At 44.9% G+C, this 19951-nt stretch overlaps 1 protein-coding gene and 1 non-coding gene across 2 annotated transcripts in view; one reads left to right on the forward strand and one right to left on the reverse strand.

The window, feature by feature from the left end:
* Positions 1 to 19951, forward strand: part of VAT1L (vesicle amine transport 1 like) — a 155000-nt gene that overhangs the window by 20909 nt on the left and 114140 nt on the right. Inside the window, exons 2-3 of the mRNA XM_024125010.1 lie at positions 6721 to 6850; positions 11682 to 11897. Coding sequence (XP_023980778.1) covers positions 6721 to 6850; positions 11682 to 11897 — 346 coding nt within the window. The remainder of the gene's footprint in view (positions 1 to 6720; positions 6851 to 11681; positions 11898 to 19951) is intronic.
* Positions 10523 to 10673, reverse strand: LOC112065250 (small nucleolar RNA SNORA15). Its single transcript, XR_002891928.1, has one exon. It is a non-coding gene; the product is annotated as a small nucleolar RNA SNORA15 (small nucleolar RNA).

The raw sequence follows: 19951 nt of genomic DNA on the forward strand, positions 1-19951 counted from the left end.
AGGTATCACCTCACACTGGTCAGAATGGCACCATTAAAAAGTTTACAGGGGCTTCCCTGGTGGCGCAGTGGTTGAGGATCTGCCTGCCGATGCAGGGGACACGGGTTCGAGTCCTGGTCTGGGAAGATCCCACATGCCGCGGAGCAACTAGGCCCGTGAGCCACAACTACTGAGCCTGTGCTCCTGGAGCTTGTGCTCCGCAACGAGAGGCGGCGACAGCGAGAGACCCGCGCACCGCGATGAAGAGCGGCCCCCGCTCGCCGCGACTAGAGAAAGCGCTCACACAGAAACGAAGACCCAACACAGCCAAAAATAAATAAATTTTTTAAAAAAGTTTACAAACAATAAATGCTGGTATAGAGAAAAGGGAACCCTCCTACACTGTTGGTGGGAATGCAAATTGGGGCAGCCACTATGGAGAACAGTATGGAAGTTCCTCAAAAAACTAAAAATAGAGTTGCCATATGATCCTGCAACCCCACTCTTGGGCACATACCCAGACAAAGCTATCATTTGAGAAGATACATGAACCCCTATGTTCATAGCAGCACTGTTTACAATAGCCAAGACATGGAAGCAACCTAAATGTCCATCAACAGATGAATGGATAAAGAAGATACATCTATACATATATATGTATACACATATACATACCTACAATGGAATACTACTCAGCCATAAAAAAGAATGAAATAATGCCATTCGCAGCAACATGGATGGACCTAGAGATTATCATACTAAGTGAAGTCAGTCAGTAAGAGAAAGACAAATACCATATGATATCACTTATATCTGGAATCTAAAAAAAAATGATACAACTGAACTTATTTATAAAACAGAAATAGACTCACTAACATAGAAAACAAACTTATGGTTACCAAAGGGGAAAGGGTGGTGGAGAGATAAATTTAGGAATTTAGGATTAACAAAGACACATTGCTGTATATAAAATAAACAACTAGGACCTACCTATAATGGAAACGAATCTGAAAAAGAATATATATATGTATATGTATAACTGAATCACTTTACTGTCTACCTGAAACACTGTAAATCAACTATCCTTCAATAAAAAAAGAAATAATTTATGTCTACTTTGATATTATTAGCATATCCAACGGAAATTAACAGAGCCCAAGCCAGAGCTCTGGGGACAAGAATACACAGCAGCCTACCATGGTTTATAGGTAACAGAATGACAGCCTAGTGGTCAGAAACTCAAACTTTGAAGCCATATAAAAAGGGCTTGTACCCCAGTTCTGGTACCTACAATAGGGCCTTGGACAAGGTACTGTATCTTCTTTAGGCTTAACCATCCTCCTGAACAAAATGGACATGAAAATGGTCCCCATACCTTAATACCTAACCTGTAGCATCATCATCAAGTGAGCACATTTGTTGAATTTAGTAGAACATAAAATGAAAATAGCTAGACATGTCTCATGAGACTTCACAGGGTTAACATCCATCACTTCATAGATAATGGAAAACAAAGTACAGACGCCAAGGCTAGCTTGCCTTCCTTCAGCTTCTAGATAAAATCTGAGCATCCCAAGTCAGTGTCTTTTACCAAGACCACCAAGCATCTCTTCCTCTCTACCTCAGCTTTGATTTTGATAATATTTTAAGCAAAGCCCACAGGATAAAGAACCATCAAGCAAACAGAGTATGAGAGCTGGGGTGGGGCCGGCGGGGAGTGGGCTTCAAAGACGGAGCCAAGGTCCTGCAGCTCACTGATGGCAGTGCAGGAAGTGGAACCCATGCACCCTACATCTGTTTCCTTCCACCATTTTTCTCTTAGTCTTCTGGCCCCTGATTCTTGAAATTATTGATTTTAGTAACATGGAATTTACTTGCGTTGCAGATTTCACGGTGTCATGGGATAAACGATAAGCAAGGAGCTTGAAGATCTTGATTCAAGTCTCAGCTCTGCCATGGACTAATTGTGTTGTCTTTGACAAGTCAGCTTTCTTATTTGAGGCTCAACATTCACATCCATCTAATGGGAATAATGATATCTGCACTTCTTGCCTTTCCAGGATTGTTACAAGGTTGAATGAGATGTGTATAAAAGCACATTATAAACTGCACTATGCTATGCAAATGAAAGAGTTATTTTTTAAAGAGACTGCCTCCAAATTTCCCTGTACCTCCCTCATTCTGTGTTTTGAGTTTTTCAGGGTCCCTTTCTCATATCTCGGCCTTCATTCCTTCAGGATGCTAAGTCTCAGTAATAACCCTTCAAGCCTATTATTTGGCTAATCATTTAGTGTGGGAGGGAAACAAAACAGCCTTATTTTTATAATTATACCAATATTTGAGAAACATAGGATTACTTAGAAGACCATTACATCAAGCACTTCGCAGCGCTATTGCTTTCTGCGATGCTCTCAAATGTTTAAGAGCCGTGTAAAGATTAGGTAAGAGAGACATTTGACGATTACCCCTGATATGGGCCTGAGTCCTCAGGCAGAGTCATTGCTACCCCCTCAAAATTTCCAGGTGAAAATCAAATTATCTTGTCCAATACTGGACACTGTAATTATGATGATGTATGGCTTGATGTGCTCCTGTGTTTTCCTGTTGTGTTGGGGAAAAAAAGTGTTTGACAGTCCCAAGTTTAAGTTCATGGGTTCACCATTCACTGTCTGTGTGGCCTTGGGCAAAGAACTTATCTCGAAACAATGTAACTGGTTTTGTTTGAAAAAAGAAAAAAAATGAGGTCAGTAATGGCTGTCCAGCGGGTGATTTAGGGTTATTGATTATGGTATTTGTTTTCATTTGTATTTTGGTTTCATGAGACAGAGACCACACACATAACCTATTATAAAGACATGCGTGAAGTATCAAAGGAACTCTTGGATATTTGAGGGCAGGAGGCATTTGGGGCTGGGTTTCACCACATCCACATGTAGAGACCGAACCCTTCCATCCTTGATGACTCAGCAGTGAGGTCTGTGTAACTCACCCTGGTATAGCCTGTTAGGTTGGCTCTGTGACCCAGCTCCGTTCTATTTTTTTGACATCCTTTCTGGTACTAAGTTTTTCTCTTGATGCATGTTTCCCAGTTCACAGTTTTTGAGAGAACATCCAGTTCTTGGGCCAGCTCAGGTATTTTATACTGAATGGGCTCCTGCTTAGATTACGAATGGCCACTCCTCCAACACTGGGTCCACCACTGGGGCAATCAGCGGGCAAAGAGATAAGAAGTCACAAACATGTGGTCCCTTGGATGTGCCCCTTCATCAAGGGCAGTGGGTGAAGTTTCCTTAAAGACGGAGTAGGGCGTCATCTGTGAGAGCTCAGTTTCTAGACTTGGCTTCGATTCGGATCCTGACTTGGACAGTTTCTAAAGATGAGACCTTACACAATAAGTTAATCTTGCTGAGTCTAAGTTTCCTCATCTAAAAAATGGATATGATAGTTCACACCTCGTAGGAGTGTCATTGAGTCTTAAATAACAAAAGGGAAGTGTTTAGCACAGTTTCTGCCGCGAACTGAACCCTCAGTAAATGCCGGATAGGTCCGTATCAGGAGGAGGTGTGTGGGCAGGTTCCATGAAACAGGTCTGATGCCACACATAAGGGTACTTCATTAACAACTGATCACCTCCTCTGTGTGTTGAGATCCCTGTCCCCTGGGATACACCTCCTTCATGTTTCTGTCCTCAAGGTGGTTGGCATTCTCCATGATCCTGACAGAATCACTGCATGCCTCACTGACAAAATGGGATGCTACAGGATTTTGTAAGGTTTGTCTTAGCCCTTCTCGCTGGAATCAAGTAGCTGGCTCCCCGTTTACAATCACTGGGTCCGCTTCGCGCTGGATGGAGCCTGAAGGCCGCCTTATCGAGCAGCGTAACAAGTGTCTAGGATGAAGCCTTGTCCAGGGGGCTGAGACGTTTACAGCGCTGTCAAGTCATTTCTTCTGGCATTGTTCCATCAGGGTCTTGGGAAATCCTGTTTTCACACAGAGGATATAACACAGTGAGCTGAAATAGGCATGAAATGAGATGGAGTGTTTGATTTGGGACGTAGAAATTCCTTTTATTGTTATACAGCAATGCTTTATTTATTTGATTGTGTCAGAAGATGGACTATTTCACAGAAGTGAAGCTGACAGATACCTGAAGCTTTTCCACTTCAGCTCTGAAACTATTTCTAACTCTTGTTTAATGGGAATCTTCCTAAAATGTATCTCAGACGTCAGCGTTCTTCTTAACAGAAGATGCAGATATTATTAGTGAATACTTACTATGTACTTGGCACCATTCTTAATGCTTAACTCTTATTAACAACCCTGTGGCATGGGTGCTACCATAGCCCCCATTTCACAGATAAGGAAACTGAGGCTTAGAGAGGTTGAGTAACTGACCCAAGGTTACACAGGGAGAAGTCATGGAATTGAGATTTGTGCCTAGATCTCCTCGAGCTCTTAAAAAACTGGCCACATTATTGGAGAACATTTTGGTTAATAAATGACCCTAAGAACTATTAACCATCAAAGCAGGACCTCTGGAAGTCTACACACACATTTCAGGAACGTGTCCATGACTCTGAGCCTCCCTTGGCTGCTTTTTTAAAGGAGTTAAGGGACTTCCCTGGTGGCGCAGTGGTTAAGAATCCACCTGCCAGTGCAGGGGAAACAGGTTCGAGCCCTGGTCCGGGAAGATCCCACATGCCGCGGAGCAACTCAGCCCGCGAGCCACAACTACTGAAGCCCGCACGCCTAGAGCCTGTGCTCCGCAACAAGAGAAGCCACCGCAATAAGCCCGCGCAAGATAATGAAGAAGAGCCCCGCTCGCCGCAACTAGAGAAAGCCTGCACACAGCAAGGAAGACCCAACGCAGCCAAAAATAAAATAAAATAAATAAATTTTTTTAAAAAGGAGTTAGTACTCAAACTGGCAGCACATTTTTTTGGATATTCATGAATATTCCTTCATCCGGTGGATGTTGCTTGAGTCCCTACTGTGTTGCTGTGGGCATCATGTATGCTAGGTGTTCTGGGAGCAAAGAAATATGAGGCATGCAGCTGCCTTCAGAAAAGGCACATGTTAGAGATACTAAAATGGGGCAATATGCGAATCTTGCCTCATTTGTGGCCAGAAAAACCTAGAGAAAGGGATGACTCTTGAACCCATCTTTCAAGGAAGACATCCTCCTTGCCCTTATCCATTCCTCATGGGTGAGACTGATGAGTAGCGACCGGGCGATGTAGGTGAAGTTAGATGCTTCCTTGGCTCCAAGGAGGCCAAGGAAGAAATGGGCCATCTGTGTTTAAGAAAGAGTTCGTCTCTTACTTGAAAAAGAAGCTGTGGCCAGACGCTAATGGGCCTTGGGCCAGACCGAGGAGTTTGGTTTCTATAACCCGTGTCTTTCTTAGATGGCAGCTTATGAAAACAGGCAGTACATTAGAACCGCAGCTGGTGGGAAGAAATACATGTTGAGTGAGGTCTGTGTTCCCACTTGATTAGTTCATGGGTGTTAAATGCAGTTCCCAATTGTAGCCCTTTAAAAAAATCCAACAGTTCAGAGCATTGGTAGCATCATTAGAATCAAGTATGTGGTTTTCCAAAGCAATGACTTTGATATATCTTAATGATAACTTTCTTATTTCAAAAGTAATATGTTTGTGGAAAATACCTAATGACTTCTCTCAGCCAGAGATAACTAAAGTTTTTGAAATGAACCCTCCAGTCTTCCCATACCCATTGGTCCATCACTTTGACCACCTATCTTCTTCGAGTCACCCTCCTGCAGCTGGACCCAATGTGGTCTCTTAATGGCTCATAGTCACCATTATGGGTACCGTTTATGGCTCAGCGCTCATGTAAGTCGATGGGATGGTTGAGGTGTGACGGTTGTTTTGAGACCTTTTAGGTTAGGTCTTTTTTCTCTTTGTTTTTCGTAGAATGGCGGATGGCCATTGTGTCTGGCTGCTTTCCATGTGTCTTCTTATAACCTCTTCCTAGTATATTTTTCACCCTTGATTAACTGCTGGAACAGCTAATGACCAGGCTGGTTAATACATACATTGTTTTTTTAAATTTATTTATTTTATTTATTTTTACTTTTGGCTGCGTTGGGTCTTTGTTGCTGTGCGCAGGCTTTTCTCTAGTTGCGGCGAGCGGCGGCTACTCTTCGCTGCAGTGCGCGGGCTTCTCATTGGGTGGCTTCTCTTGTTGCAAAGCACGGGCTCTAGGCGCGCGGGCTTCAGTGGTTGTGGCACTCGGGCTCAGTAGTCGTGGCTCGTGGGCCCTAGAGCACAGGCTCAGTAGTTGTGGTGCACGGGCTTCATTGCGCCGTGGCATGTGGGATCTTCCCGGACCAGGGCTCGAACCCATGTCCCCTGCATTGGTAGGCAGATTCTTAACCACTGCACCACCAGGGAAGCCCCAATACATACTTTTAAAATAAGGGTAAGGAGGCTCTGAGTGGGAGCAAAGGGACCTTCTGTTGAATTAGAGCGTGAACTCTGCAATTGCCACTTGAGGGGCCGGGAAAGCATTCGTTGTCTAGAAAGATCACTGCTTTACTTTATTGGTGACATCTGTCTAAGTAACATTACTGTGAGGCATGTTTCGTCAGAAAACTTAAAAAGAAAGAAGAGAGGAATTGGGGAGCGGGGGAGGGAGGGAATGGGAAGGAAGGAAAAGTCAGGCCAGTGCTTTCTTTCGGATCTCATTGTGAATTTCTTTGTTCATGTTTGCTGTTCACAGTGGTTTAAACTTCATTGACTTGATGGTGCGACAAGGGAATATCGACAACCCTCCCAAGACCCCCCTGGTGCCAGGATTTGAATGTTCTGGGATTGTTGAAGCTCTCGGGGACAGCGTTAAAGGATACGAGGTAATGTTTTGACTTCTGACTGAAAGGATGATATCTATCTGGAATCCATTAAGATAATAAAAGAGTATGCAACATATGCTTGAAATAATCTATAACGTGCCTTATTGTTATTGTCTCCTTATTTGGGTTTATTAACAGTGGTTATAAATGATAGGACTTTCCAAGCGTCTCACGCGTTTCCCATGTACCGTCTTGTTGCTCCTGGCAACAGTTTGGTGAAGGGGCCAGGGGAAACCTTAGCATCCCCTTTATTCATTTCGTACTGTTATTAATAAGAGTAAAGTTAATACAGCTATGAATTTGGCCTTGGATTAACCAAGTGTACATCCCTCCTCTCTCTATCCGTGGCTCTCATTTCCCCATCACTTCAGGCTCAAAAGTCAATTACAAAACGCAAAAGTTGGGGAGAAGTAGCCTCTGTACTTTATAACTGGGTTCCATTAAACATCTACTTAGCTGATGCATCTAAGTGATCATTTGTAAATCGTTATTTCAGACACTGGGAAAGTGGCATTTCTGGACGAAGATTTTAAAGCCGAAGGGGAGAGGTAACTGACAATGAGACAGAATTGGCTATGGGTTGGTGTCTTAGGGAGTAGGGCAGGGGATAAAAAGGGTTATTATATTATTCTGACTACTTTTGTACATGTTCAAAATTCCGCATAATAAAATTTTTTTTTAATCGCTGAAAAGATGTATGACCTTTCCTACCATTATCATGCAAATCAAGTAGGACCTTGTCTATAAAAACTGAAAAACTACGGGCAAATCAACTGCACAAAATTGCGGTAGTTTGGAGCAAGAAAAAACAGCGGAAATCAGGCATAAGAGCTCTCGCTCGACTTTAAATGCTTCCCATGGAGAGATGAAGGGACCTCACATGTGAGAATCTACCATAACCAGAAACGTGGGGCAGTTACTGTTTTTCAGCCTGCAAGGTAAATATCGTTATTATCCCCTTAGAGGTGAAGTTCGGAAGGGTTCAGTCATTTCCATGCGGTCAGAAAGATAATAAGTAGTAGCTGAAGCTGGATGAAAATCACCAGAGCCCTTTACTCGTCCTGCAATCCCATGCTCTTTAGCCCCGCTCCCCACCTGCAACTCTCGCGACAGCTAATACAGGAAGTAAAGCCCTACGCAAGGGCAGCCGAAGTGCCCTTGGAATTGATGTTGAGCCTGCTCGGCTGTCAGTGCCTCGGGGCCTCGAGATACTGTGAAAATGTCAATATGCTCCCAACTCATTATGATGAACGTCTGGAAATCTCATCCTGCTCCTCCGTCTTTTTGTCGGTGGTTTCCGGACAACATGGCAGCAAAACGCTGGGAGAGAAGTAAATGCGCTTTTTCTTTTCTTTCCTATGACTCGACATTTTCTGACCCCAGGTAAACAATCTAACCTCAGCTGGCAGCACCACCTCTCCCTGCAAGCGCTGCACATAAAGCACTATGATCTGCTCTTCGCTCCTCCACGTGGTCCCAAAGGAAAAGATCATACCGTTCGCGCTATTAATCGGGAGCATTGGATAAATAACCCATCATTTTAGACTGTAACAGCAGATAAGGGTGTTGTTGGCCTTAGTGTAGAGGGAGGAATCACTGTGCTTGATTATAGGTATTGTTTCCCTTATATGTGATCTTCCTTCGGTTAGTTAGCCCTGACTTGCGATTGTCACACCGATCCATCACCCCCTCCACCCTCCTCCAGTACTTTCAGCTGCACAAACAAATAAAAGTAGCCACCTACAGCTTTCCAGTCAGGGTGTGATTTGGGAGAAAACCAATACTAATAGGCCCTCTATAATTCTGACTTAAAATTTTCAATCATGTTGGAGATGGAATTCCACACGGCAACACACTGAATAGCTCTCTTGGCTTGACGGATTGCACGGGAGCCTTGAAAAGTTGTTGCCAGAGGCTCAGCAGTAAAGGAATAATTTGGGCTCAGTCGCCCAGGACTAATTGCGTTTTTTTAAACAGAATCAAGTAATGAGGTGACTCGGATGTTAAAAAAAAAAAAAAAATGGTTTCCCACCGCTGGACTCTGAGACTGGGGCTGCTGATCTGATGGCTGAACCTCTTTTTGCCATTTTGATAGTGAAACAAGAAGTCTGGAGCAGTCAGCCCTGCTGGGATGGCTATGATCATCGCTGTCAAGGTGGTCTGTGACGGCACAACCATCACTGTCAAGGTGGTTGAAATACTCTTTTCGTACGCTCTGTTGACACTGGAGGCCATCAGCTACTCTGTGGTGTTATGGATCTTTGGGTTTGCATGATTCTGTGCAAAAGAGGATGCCAGTGTTAGACCCTAGAGATCCTCTGGTCCAAGCTAGGGCATCTAAGATGATATTCCTGACATCATCATTTGGTTTTTAATGCTTCCAGATATTGGGACACTCACTGCCAATGAGACAGCCTCTCCTATCCATCAGTTTCTTCATTAGACAGCTGTTCCTCTGCTTCATGAAACTCAGTGGGTCGATATTTAGCTTTTGATCATTCAACTGTGAATTCCATGAGATAAGGAACCAATCTGTTCTTTTGTTGTTGTTGTTGTTGTTTTGTTTTGTTTTTTTTTTTGTTTTTTTGTTTTGCGGTATGCGGGCCTCTCACTGCTGTGGCCTCTCCCGTTGCGGAGCACAGGCTCCGGACGCGCAGGCTCAGCAGCCATGGCTCACGGGCCCAGCCGCTCCGCGGCACGTGGGATCCTCCTGGACCGGGGCACGAACCCGTGTCCCCTGCATCGGCAGGCGGACTCTCAACCACTGCGCCACCAGGGAAGCCCCAATCTGTTCTTTTTAAGAGTTAGCATTAATTGTTCTTTCCTCGTTTTACATGCACCGTGCCAAGCGGACTGAATGCATATTATGTCATTTAATCTCCATAAGGACACGTTCCTAATATTATACCCATTTAAAAGCTGAGAAAACTGAGATTTAAAGAGTTAGACTAATATTCCCAGACTTGGTAGGCTCCCCTGTTGCACATCCTGATATACATTTATGTCTTCTTTGTAGCACTTAGGTGTAATGAATTAACTCTTTGTATCTGGAGTCCGCCTACCTAGATTCACATCCCAGCACAGCTACTCTTTGGCTACGTGACTTCGGGCATGTGCTTTCATCTCTCCTTGCCTCAGTTTAAATGTCTGTATAACCTATGATCGTTCATCTGTAATATGGGGCTGTAACAAAACCCATCTCATAGGAGGCTTTTGTTGTTGTTTTTGAGCAGGGGTGAAAGAGAAATCCTAAACTAGAAAGAAAATAAAACAGTGGAGTCAATCATAAAAATATATATACACTGGTCTTCCCTGGTGGCGCAGTGGTTGCGCGTCCGCCTGCCGATGCAGGGGAACCGGGTTCGCGCCTGGTGGCGCAGTGGTTGCGCGTCCGCCGGCCGATGCAGGGGAACCAGCCATGGCCACTGAGCGAAGGCCCGCATACCACAAAAAAAAAAAAAAAAAAAAAAAAAAAATATATATATATATATATATATATATACACTGAAACACACATATATGAAAGCCGTTAATTTACTGAGAAATCACTGTGAGCACAGCAATTTGAATATTGCATTTAAAAGTTATAGTATAAGCAACTAACATCAAATAGCAGAATGGTTCAATTGAACTAGCACTTGGCAGCTCATGTAAGCTATCAGTGATAGTTTACTTTGTATTTACCTTTAATAATGATATGCTATGAAAAAAACTTAGCATATGATTATAACCACTTTAAAGGGAAGACTGCTTTTTTTCTTTCTTTTGAATGGTGTCTGGCTATGTAAACCACTGTTAAAAAAAACACCGTATTCAGCCCTGCCTCATGTAATCATGAGGTAAAGCATGTGACAGCCTTAGGACAATGTCTTTCACATAATACGTGTGCAATAAACGTTAGTTGTTATTCCTCACACCCGATGGCATTCTCCTATTTCACTCTAAGCCTGGTTGCTCTTGTTCAATCTCTTGCACTTAGATATACATGGCTCCTCTGATGGACCACGTTTCACATCCGATGTAATCGGTAATCCACTGATGCAAATACCACAATGAACTAACCTGGCAGGGAATCTATATGGGGTGGGAGAGAATAGCCGAGAGTAGATTTGACTCCTAGCCCCTTTGACCTTCCCAGTTCCCAAACAGGGAGATGAGATGAGAGGCTGAATCAGTAATATGACCTTTCAACATGAACATTCCACGGCATGTGATGTGACGCACGTTGTGTCGATATTTATGCTCCAGAAGAGGGGTAGAGTCCCTGGCTTCCATGGCCCCTGGGAAGCTTGCACAGATGGACTTCAAGAGCATCCACAGGGACTTCCCTGGTGGTCCAGTGGTTAAGAATCCACCTTCCAAGGCAGGGGACACCGGTTCGATCCCTGGTCGGGGAACTGAGATCCCACATGCCACGGGGCAACTAAGCCCACGTGCGGCAACTACTGAGACTGTGCACTCTGGAGCCCACTCGCCACAACTAGAGAGAAGGCTGCGTGCCACAACTAGAGAGAAGCCCACGTGTCACGATGAAGAGCTCGCGTGCTGCAGTGAAAGATCCTGCCTGCCGCAACTAAGACTCGACAGAGCCAATAAATAAATAAATAAATAAATAATTGAAAAAAATGGTTTCTCATTTAAAAAAAAAAAAAAAGCGTCCACAAATGCCTTGAAAGGCAGGTGAGGTGAGGGTGTGCATATTTGAGGGGTTTGGGTTTCTTATTTTTCTGGGAAGGACTCTATAGTTTTCATCAGATTCTTAAGAATATTTGAGAAATCTCTCAGAAAAGATTAAGAAACCTCCACTAACTCTGTGCTCCTCCACTCCCAGATCGGGGACCGTGTCATGGCGTTTGTCAATTACAATGCCTGGGCAGAGGTGGTCTGCACACCAGCGGAATTCGTCTACAAGGTCCCAGATGACATGAGCTTCTCCGAGGCTGCTGCATTCCCCGTGAACTTTGTCACAGCCTACATGATGCTCTTTGAAGTTGCCAACCTCCGAGAAGGGATGTCTGTGCTCGTACACTCTGCTGGCGGCGGCGTGGTAAGTGGGCTGCTTGTGAGTCCTCCTCCCCAAGGTCAGAATGGAGAGAGTGGAGTGACACCCAGTTGATGATGAGATCCCTGTGTGAGCTGTGTCCATTCGTAGGGATCATCGCTATGGTTCTGGTGAAGCTCACATGGATGGTGGAATTCGTACAGATGACTGCGTTGTGGGGTAGGATGAGCCTCAGAGATGCTTTCCCTGGAGCCTGGAAAGGTGTCCAAGATGGTGTGTGTCTCAGAGATGGATTCTGTAGAGAAGCACTCTCATTCTTGGTATCTCAGTGAGCTGTTATGTCAATCATTGTGAGATGCTTCATAATAAGTCATGTACTACTAACATTATCTGAAACACCAAAATGGCGGATGATTTACTTTTTCAATAAGTTGCCATGAATTCGTGATACTTCCCATAGTAATGGCATCCTTATTCATTTGTGTTCTGATATATTTTCTTGAGTGGGAGAGAGGTAGACAGAGGTTGTCCTAGCACACCAGGAATTACACTTTAATCTAAGTCTACCCATGAGAGTGGTTGCTTACGTGAATGTCATCTGTAAGGTGTGTTTTTGACAAGGGGGGAAATAATGGAAATTAAAATCGCTGCTCTGGAGCTAAGGGATGGCAGATTTCTTCCATGGTTTGGATGGGTCTCGGTACCAGTCACTCCATATGTATTGCACAGCTGTCCTGTGGCAAGCACTGTGTTCCCATCATGGTCTACTGGGGTTGGAGGAGAACTCTTTGACAGTAGGAGACATTACTCACTAATTCAACAATTATGTATCGAATATATACTATGTCTTGGACTTTATGGGGATAGAGATTAAAAAGAGAAGGTCCAGATACACCGTCCAGTATCTGGTGTGAGAGGTTCTTGGTGTTGGGGATTCTGTGGTTTGATGAACTCAGAGATAAACTCTTAGGTTCGGTGTATCTTGATGTTTTCACTGGAGGTTCTACTAACATTGATTTTTTTTTTTCTTTTTATCTTGGCTTTCTACAACTACCAAAACCCTACATAGTGTAAAGCACATTTCTGGTTTTCCTTTCCAAGAAGACAAGCTCACATACAAAAATGTGAAGGCAAAGACGTGAAACTTTAGGAGTGCTTTAAGAGGAGTGTCGTCAATCACTGTAGCAAATGTGCCAATGTCCTTTGACCATGAGTAAAGATACAATAAAAGTTAAAATATCCCTCGGAAAAGAAATGGGTTTTGGTGCCACTGAATCTATTAACAGCAAGCAGGCCATTTAGAATGCTGGCATTTATGAGCTCCGTGTGCTCAGCATACAAAGAGTGAGAGCCCTGTTTTCATATTATCAACATAAGCGCCAGGCTTTACAATGGGGCTGGACTCAGTTCTGCTGAGAGTCCATGTTGAAACATTGGCACTGATGATGTTTCGTTTCATGTTTTGATTTTTTTTGTTTGTTTGAGTTTGTTCTTGGAACCAAGAGAAATGTATCGGGGAAATGGGTCTCGCAAAAGAGAAAAAAAATCTTGGAAAATAACAACAGTTCTTATCATGCCTTGTTCTAAGCTCACAGACAGTACAACAGTAAGAAATAAAATGTGAAACAGATGAAGGAACTGGGGAAAAGGGACAACGAGGGTAGGGAACTAAGTTGCTGCATGTAATGCAGGCTTTGATGTGCTAAAGCTTTGCTGAAGGCTCTTGCTTCCTAATAGTGAGTTGTGCAAAGAGAAAAATGATCAGTCACGTGCACTAATGTTCATTTGATGGAAATAAACCAGTTATTAGGAAAACCATAACTAGCACTGGGTTTTAAGACTGGGGGACTCTTTCTCTTTGCTTTCTCATAAGAAATGTATGCTGACAAGCAATGAACATCCATCAACAAAACAGTTATAATAAATGCAACTTCTGTGATGCTTTTTCTTATGGTGTGCTTGTAATGTAGTCTAATAGCACCGAAGTAATGCAACATTTAGCAAAAGCAAATACCCTAGGCCAAAAAGGATGTGATCTGGCTTAATCCATGGACAGCTGAAGGGTGTGGTTGGACTGCCCAGCTCTCAGGTGGGTGTGTCTCCTTAAATAACGTTTTTCCAACCAAGATTTGCTAAGTGGTATGCAGCACGGGGTTCAGGGTTTCCGTGAGAGGGAAGTTTTTTTGGCCAAGTGCATAACCACGTATGTGAATGCTCAAGCAAGCTGAGGTGGAGTTGACACTGTCTTACAAAACCCACCAGGTTCTAAAGGGAGCGCAGACCATTTCACCACCCCACGGGGGAAAGACCAGCGAGTCGCCCCCGGGCAGAACCAGACTCCTCCCAAGAAGACAACCAGCCATGGCTCTCACGATGGGGGGACTCCCTGGGGAGTACTTTTTATGCATTATCTGTGGTACCCTGGAGAGGTGTGGAGCTGCTTCCCATCACTGTTGGATAAGTCTGGCGTGGTTGCTGTGGTAGGCAGGATATTCCCTCCTCCCCCACCCCCCCCCCCAGACATCTATGTCCTAATCCCTTACATGGCAAAAGGAATTGTGCAGATGTGATTAAGGAAAGGACCTTGAGGTGGAGAGACCATCCTGGATTATCCAGGTGGGTCCGATGTACCCACAAGGGTCCTAAAAGATGGAAGAGGGAGGGAGGAGAGTCAGAAAGAGATTCAGAGATGTTACCCTGCTGGCTTTAATGTTGGAGGAAGAGACCATAAGCCAAGACGTGTGGGCAGTCTCCATATGCTGAAAGAGATAAGGAAAGGGATTCTCCCCTGGAGCTTCCAGAAGGAACACAGCCCTGCTAAAACCTTGATTTTAGCCGAGTGAAACCCATTTTGGGGAATTCCCTGGCGGTCCCGTGGTTAGGACTCTGCGATTCCACTGCAGGGGGCCCGGGTTCGATCCCTGGTCAGGGAACTAAGATTCCACAAGCCACGCAGCATGGCCAGAAAACAAAAAACCAAAAAACCATTTTGGACTTCTGATCTCCAGAACTGTAATATAATACATCTGTATATAATGTAATACAGATTACATTCTTACTTATCCTATTACAGTATAAAACTCTAATAGAATACATTGGTTTTGTTTATTTGCTTTTAGCCATGGACTCGGTGGTAGTTTGTTGCAGCAGCAATAGAAAACGAATACAGCCACTTTCTCTGGGCTGCCTCCCTTCCCAATGTGGAAAGCCCACAGAGGCCTGAAGAAAACACAAGTAACAAGTGACAGAACTAGGATTCACACCTAATCTGGCTGATTCTAAAATCTGTTCTCTTTCCACTTGACAGCCCAATCATTCATTCCTTCATTTATTCATTCATTCAACACATATTTGTTCATCTTCTACCTCAGTGCCAACTACAGACATTTCAAAGAGCCAAAGACTATGGCCTGGGTACATGTTTCCTAATTTGACGATGATGACAAAGAAAGTTCAACCTAATTAGGATAAAGTTTCCTAAACTGAGTTCATATAAGGTGTGCAGTTGTAATGGCACCAAGACTTCTGTCTGATTTTTATCCAAGGCTGTGATGGGAAATTTGCAGATAGGAAGTGAGAAATGCCAGCCTAAACTGTAATATGGAAGGAAACTTTAATATATTATAGGAAAGTAATTCAATCCAGAGCCAGTCACTTTCTCACTGGAGTTGCCCAAGTGTCAACACTGCTCTGTCACATCTCTGAAGACATTGTTGATTTCCTCTGACAGTAGCACGGCCAGATGGTGTAAGACAATAACGCCACTAATGCAATCTTTAGAACCTGGTTGAAGATTCCTTACAATCTCATAAAGGAAAAGTAAGAAGATACATAAACAAGCGGGGCTCCTGTCAGGAACTTCCATAGAGGGTTTTGCTGCCAATCCCATGAACAAGCTACCATGACTTTGAGCATCTTAACTGGGGGTGTGCTCCATTTCTGGAGAATAACCTTACTGTTACTGTGTGGATATTTGCATCCATGTCTGACATTTGATGCTTTCTGGGCTTTCAGAGCCCTCTGACCTTTTTCATCATCTCATCTAAACAGAGAGAACAGAGATGGGCCACATATCTTGGAAAGGAAAGCAGAATTTAACTTTCAGACAGAGTTAAATGGCTACTACTCAATTATTAAATTCTATTCATTATGGATGGGGCATTTCCCAGTGTCATTCAAATCACTTCCAAGGAGATACCACAGAGGGAGGGCCAGAATCTACATGGGCGCATCATGAGCCCCGCCCCCCCCACCCTATATAAGGGCTCATGCGTTGGGGGTCCCTCCTGAATGGCTTAACCATACGTCATTAACCATACACCATTCTAACACGGAACTGGGGAAGCACGGGGTGAGCAGGAATCCTTGGTGTACCCTATATAAGGGCTCATGCGTTGGGGGTCCCTCCTGAATGGCTTAACCATACACCATTCTAACACGGAACTGGGAAAGCACGGGGTGAGCAGGAATCCTTGGTGTGGTGGGGGAATGGGACGTACCGGAGAGTCATTCCATGTCCGCAGAAAAGGCACGGCCACCTGCAAAATCCCTAGAGGAGAACAGTTTGTTGAAAACAGAACCATTGCTGATCATGAACAGCACCAACATCTACCCAGCTACTCAAGTCAGCAACCCCCAAATCATGGTTAAGTCTTCTTCAAGCTGCCTCATGTCTGAAATCCTGTGATTCACTCCTGCCACATCATAAATGCAGTAAACGTTTGTGAATCAAAAGCTGTTGCAAGCCATTTTTTGATGTTCTGGAAAAGTTATTTGCTGAGCTAAGGGCTAAGGAGGGCCCCATCATTGAGTTAATCTCAGAAAAAAACTCATCCCTAGGGATCTTGTAAATTTCAGTCTAGTAAGCAATCTTTGGCAGCCTAGCTCATGCCATCCCACATTCTGAATATTCTTCTGAGTTTTCTGTCTGCATGCAGTGTGCGTTATTAATTGAACGTGGCCTCCTCTTCATGGCCCTGTGGCTGTCTCACCACCCCCCATCATCCCATGGTACAGCTGTTCTCAGTCTGTAGCCTTCAGCACTCCGACTAGAGGGCGCGTGCATGAGATCTCAGAGCTGGAAGGAGACAAAGACACCAAGTTTTGTTGCACACTAGCTGTTGAAAACGTTATTCATCTGGCCCTCATAACAAGGCTCCCCGTGGGAGAGTACGTGGCAGTGAAGAGTTCAGATCACGAGCTCTGGAGCCAGACTCCCTGGGCTTAACCCCAGCTCCATCTTGCCAACCCGTCTGAGGCTCCACTTCCTCATTTGTAAAGTGGGGTGACATCAGGGCTAGCCTCAGGCGGCACTTGTGTACCTGGAGCAGTGCTTGCACACGATAAACACCCAGCGAAAATGAGCTATTGTAAGTTCCCAGATCCAGAGTTTCAGTGTTGTTCCCAAGGCTGCAACGTCCATTAGGAGAAAAGATCAAACGTGAGCTGAAAATCCAGGGCCAGGAACTCCCAATCCAGTGCTCTCGAGACTACCCCACAGCAGTGGCCTCGGAATCGTCTGCACCTCCCCTCCTGTCTTCTGCCTGCCCCACCCTGTGCCCTGGACAAGAGAGTCTTCACTACAGCAAGACCTCCTGGTCCCCAGGGGCCTGCAACGCTAGGAAACAGAACCTCTGAAAATTTAAAGAGGACAAAGTGCCTCTGTCATATCCTTCATGAATAATCCAAGAGATGAGGATTAACTGCCTCTCAGCATCAGCAGGCAGGGCTGTGGCCTGGGGACTCCTTGGAATGGTTAAGACCCTTATTCCATACCTGCTCACACCAGGTAACAGGCCCTCACCCTCCTAAATGTCAAAGATGCTGCAGAGACGTGTCATGGACCAAGGCCCCACCTCCCTGCTTCCAGAGACCTCTGATGCTGGCAGCCAGTGCCTGACTCCTCACAAGTCAGCCATATGCCTTAGGTTAAGAAAAAATATATCTAAAAACATTTCTTCCAAGCTAGGTTGGTCTATGTCCGCGAAAGCCTCACGTGATCTTTATTCTATTTGCTTTTAACTCCTTTACAGTAAGTCATGACTGAGCCAGAGAAACTATCTTTATTACAAATATAAAGGTTAAATTAGGCCTCTGAGACAGGATTCATTCGCTCAATGTTTGTTGAACATATGTATCAGCTCATGAGGGAATACAAGCTAAAATAGATGGAGTCCAGTAATTTCCATACACTGTCTATGAGGTAGATACTATTACATCCCCATTTTAACAGAGGAAACTGAGACACAGAGAGGTTAAGTTACTTGCTTCAGGTCACACAACCATGGAGAGGGTGAACTGGCAGGTGAACTTGGGTCTCTTTGAATACAGAGCCCACGTTTTTAAGTACTGGGAGGCCATGCTCAGAGAAACCATGCTTCTGCTTAGAATGGAGTGGAATGGATTCCATGCTATGGGTTTTGTTGGTGAGCTTCCTTCCCTGGGAGCTGAGGACAACCTGGGGTTACTCAGGAGAGGGGAGCTATCTTCAGGAGGAGGGGAGCATCTTCTGTTGACAAGACCATCCTTTCTAAGAATCAGGCAGATTTAGTGCTGAAGCGGCCGTTGACGTTAACTCTCCAGCTGGAAATAAGCCCCACGTTGCCCTGTCCATGAAGGCGGGGGCGGTGCGATCTCTTCATCCTGTATCCTGAGCACAGAGCCCACTGTCCAGCACACTGGGGTTACCTGATACATATTTGTAGAGGAAATGGAGGAAGAAAGGGGCCAAAAGGCAGCCTTCAAGTTAATGATGAAGACAGTGTAGAACTTAAGGACCTAGATTCCAAAGTCAGAGCTGGTTTTCATCCTAGCTTCTCTATTTTCCAGGTGAGCTACCTTGAACAAGTACTTTAACTTCATTGGATCTTGTTTCTTCATCTGTTAAAAATGGGCATAATACCTATCTCAGTTTTCGTATGGTGATTTAAAAGAGGATTATGGGGACTTCCCTGGTGGTGCGGTGGTTAAGAATCTGCCTGCCAACGCAGGGGACACGGGTTCGAGCCCTGGTCCGGGAAGGTCCCGTATGCCACGGAGCAACTGAGCCCGTGTGCCACACAACTACTGAGCCTGTGCTCTGGAGCCCGTGAGCCGCAACTACTGAGCCCACGTGCCACAGCTACTGAGCATGCGCGCCTAGAGCCCGTGCTCCGCAACAAGGGAAGCCACCGCAATGAGCCCGCGCACCGCAACGAAGAGCAGACCCTGCTCGCCGCAACCAGAGAAAGCCCACATCCAGCAACGAAGACCCAACGCAGCCAAAAATAAATAAATTAATTAATTTAAAAAGAAAGAGGATTGTGGAATGGGCATTGCAAGCTAGCTGGCATAGAGGAAACTCAAGTGTCAGCTGCTGTTATTACTCTTACTATTAGCATCATATTATTATCTATCTGGCTGGAAAATATTACGCACTGCCACTCTGGCACTTATAGCCAGAAGCAAGAGAGCAGCAAATAGGACAGTCAGTTGGTGGCTGGTTGTTGAACTTGGAGCAAGGGGCAGATAAAGCCGACCTCAGCATCCTTTGTTTATCTTCTCTGACAGGAGGCTGCACAATGATCTCATGAATTAATGGGGTTGTCACATAGGCCCCTTTTCAAACATCACTTCCCTAAAACACCGAAAACATAATTAGACTTTAAGAAGATTTACCTCCGTAGTTCCAGGCCCTGGACATGTGCCAAGAACTCCAAATACACAGACCAGACCTTGCAGAGTTTATATAACCCCAGGGACATGCCCACTTCCCCAGCAACACACACAAAAGGCCACAGTTGCTTTTCAGAATATTACTGCCCATATTAGGATGAAAAAAAACAATCAGTTCAGCTGGGAGAGCATGAGATGTGTAGCAAGAAGCAGCCTCGTCTGTTCTCATGGGTACCCACCAGGCTAGGAGCCATGGTCCTGGGTACCCTACCCACCCCGGCTGGCCACTGGTCCCTCGCATGGTGTCCTTCCTGCAGCTCACAGCTCACTCCGTGAGAAACCCAACAGAATCCCCCACTCACCCCCGGTTCACAACGTGCTGAGGCGCCTCAGCGGTGTGACCGGATCCACAGATGAACATTCAGCCCCCCCTTTCCTCACACAGC

This window comes from Physeter macrocephalus, chromosome 17 (assembly GCF_002837175.3).
Source record: "Physeter macrocephalus isolate SW-GA chromosome 17, ASM283717v5, whole genome shotgun sequence".
Classification (NCBI taxonomy): domain Eukaryota; kingdom Metazoa; phylum Chordata; class Mammalia; order Artiodactyla; family Physeteridae; genus Physeter; species Physeter macrocephalus.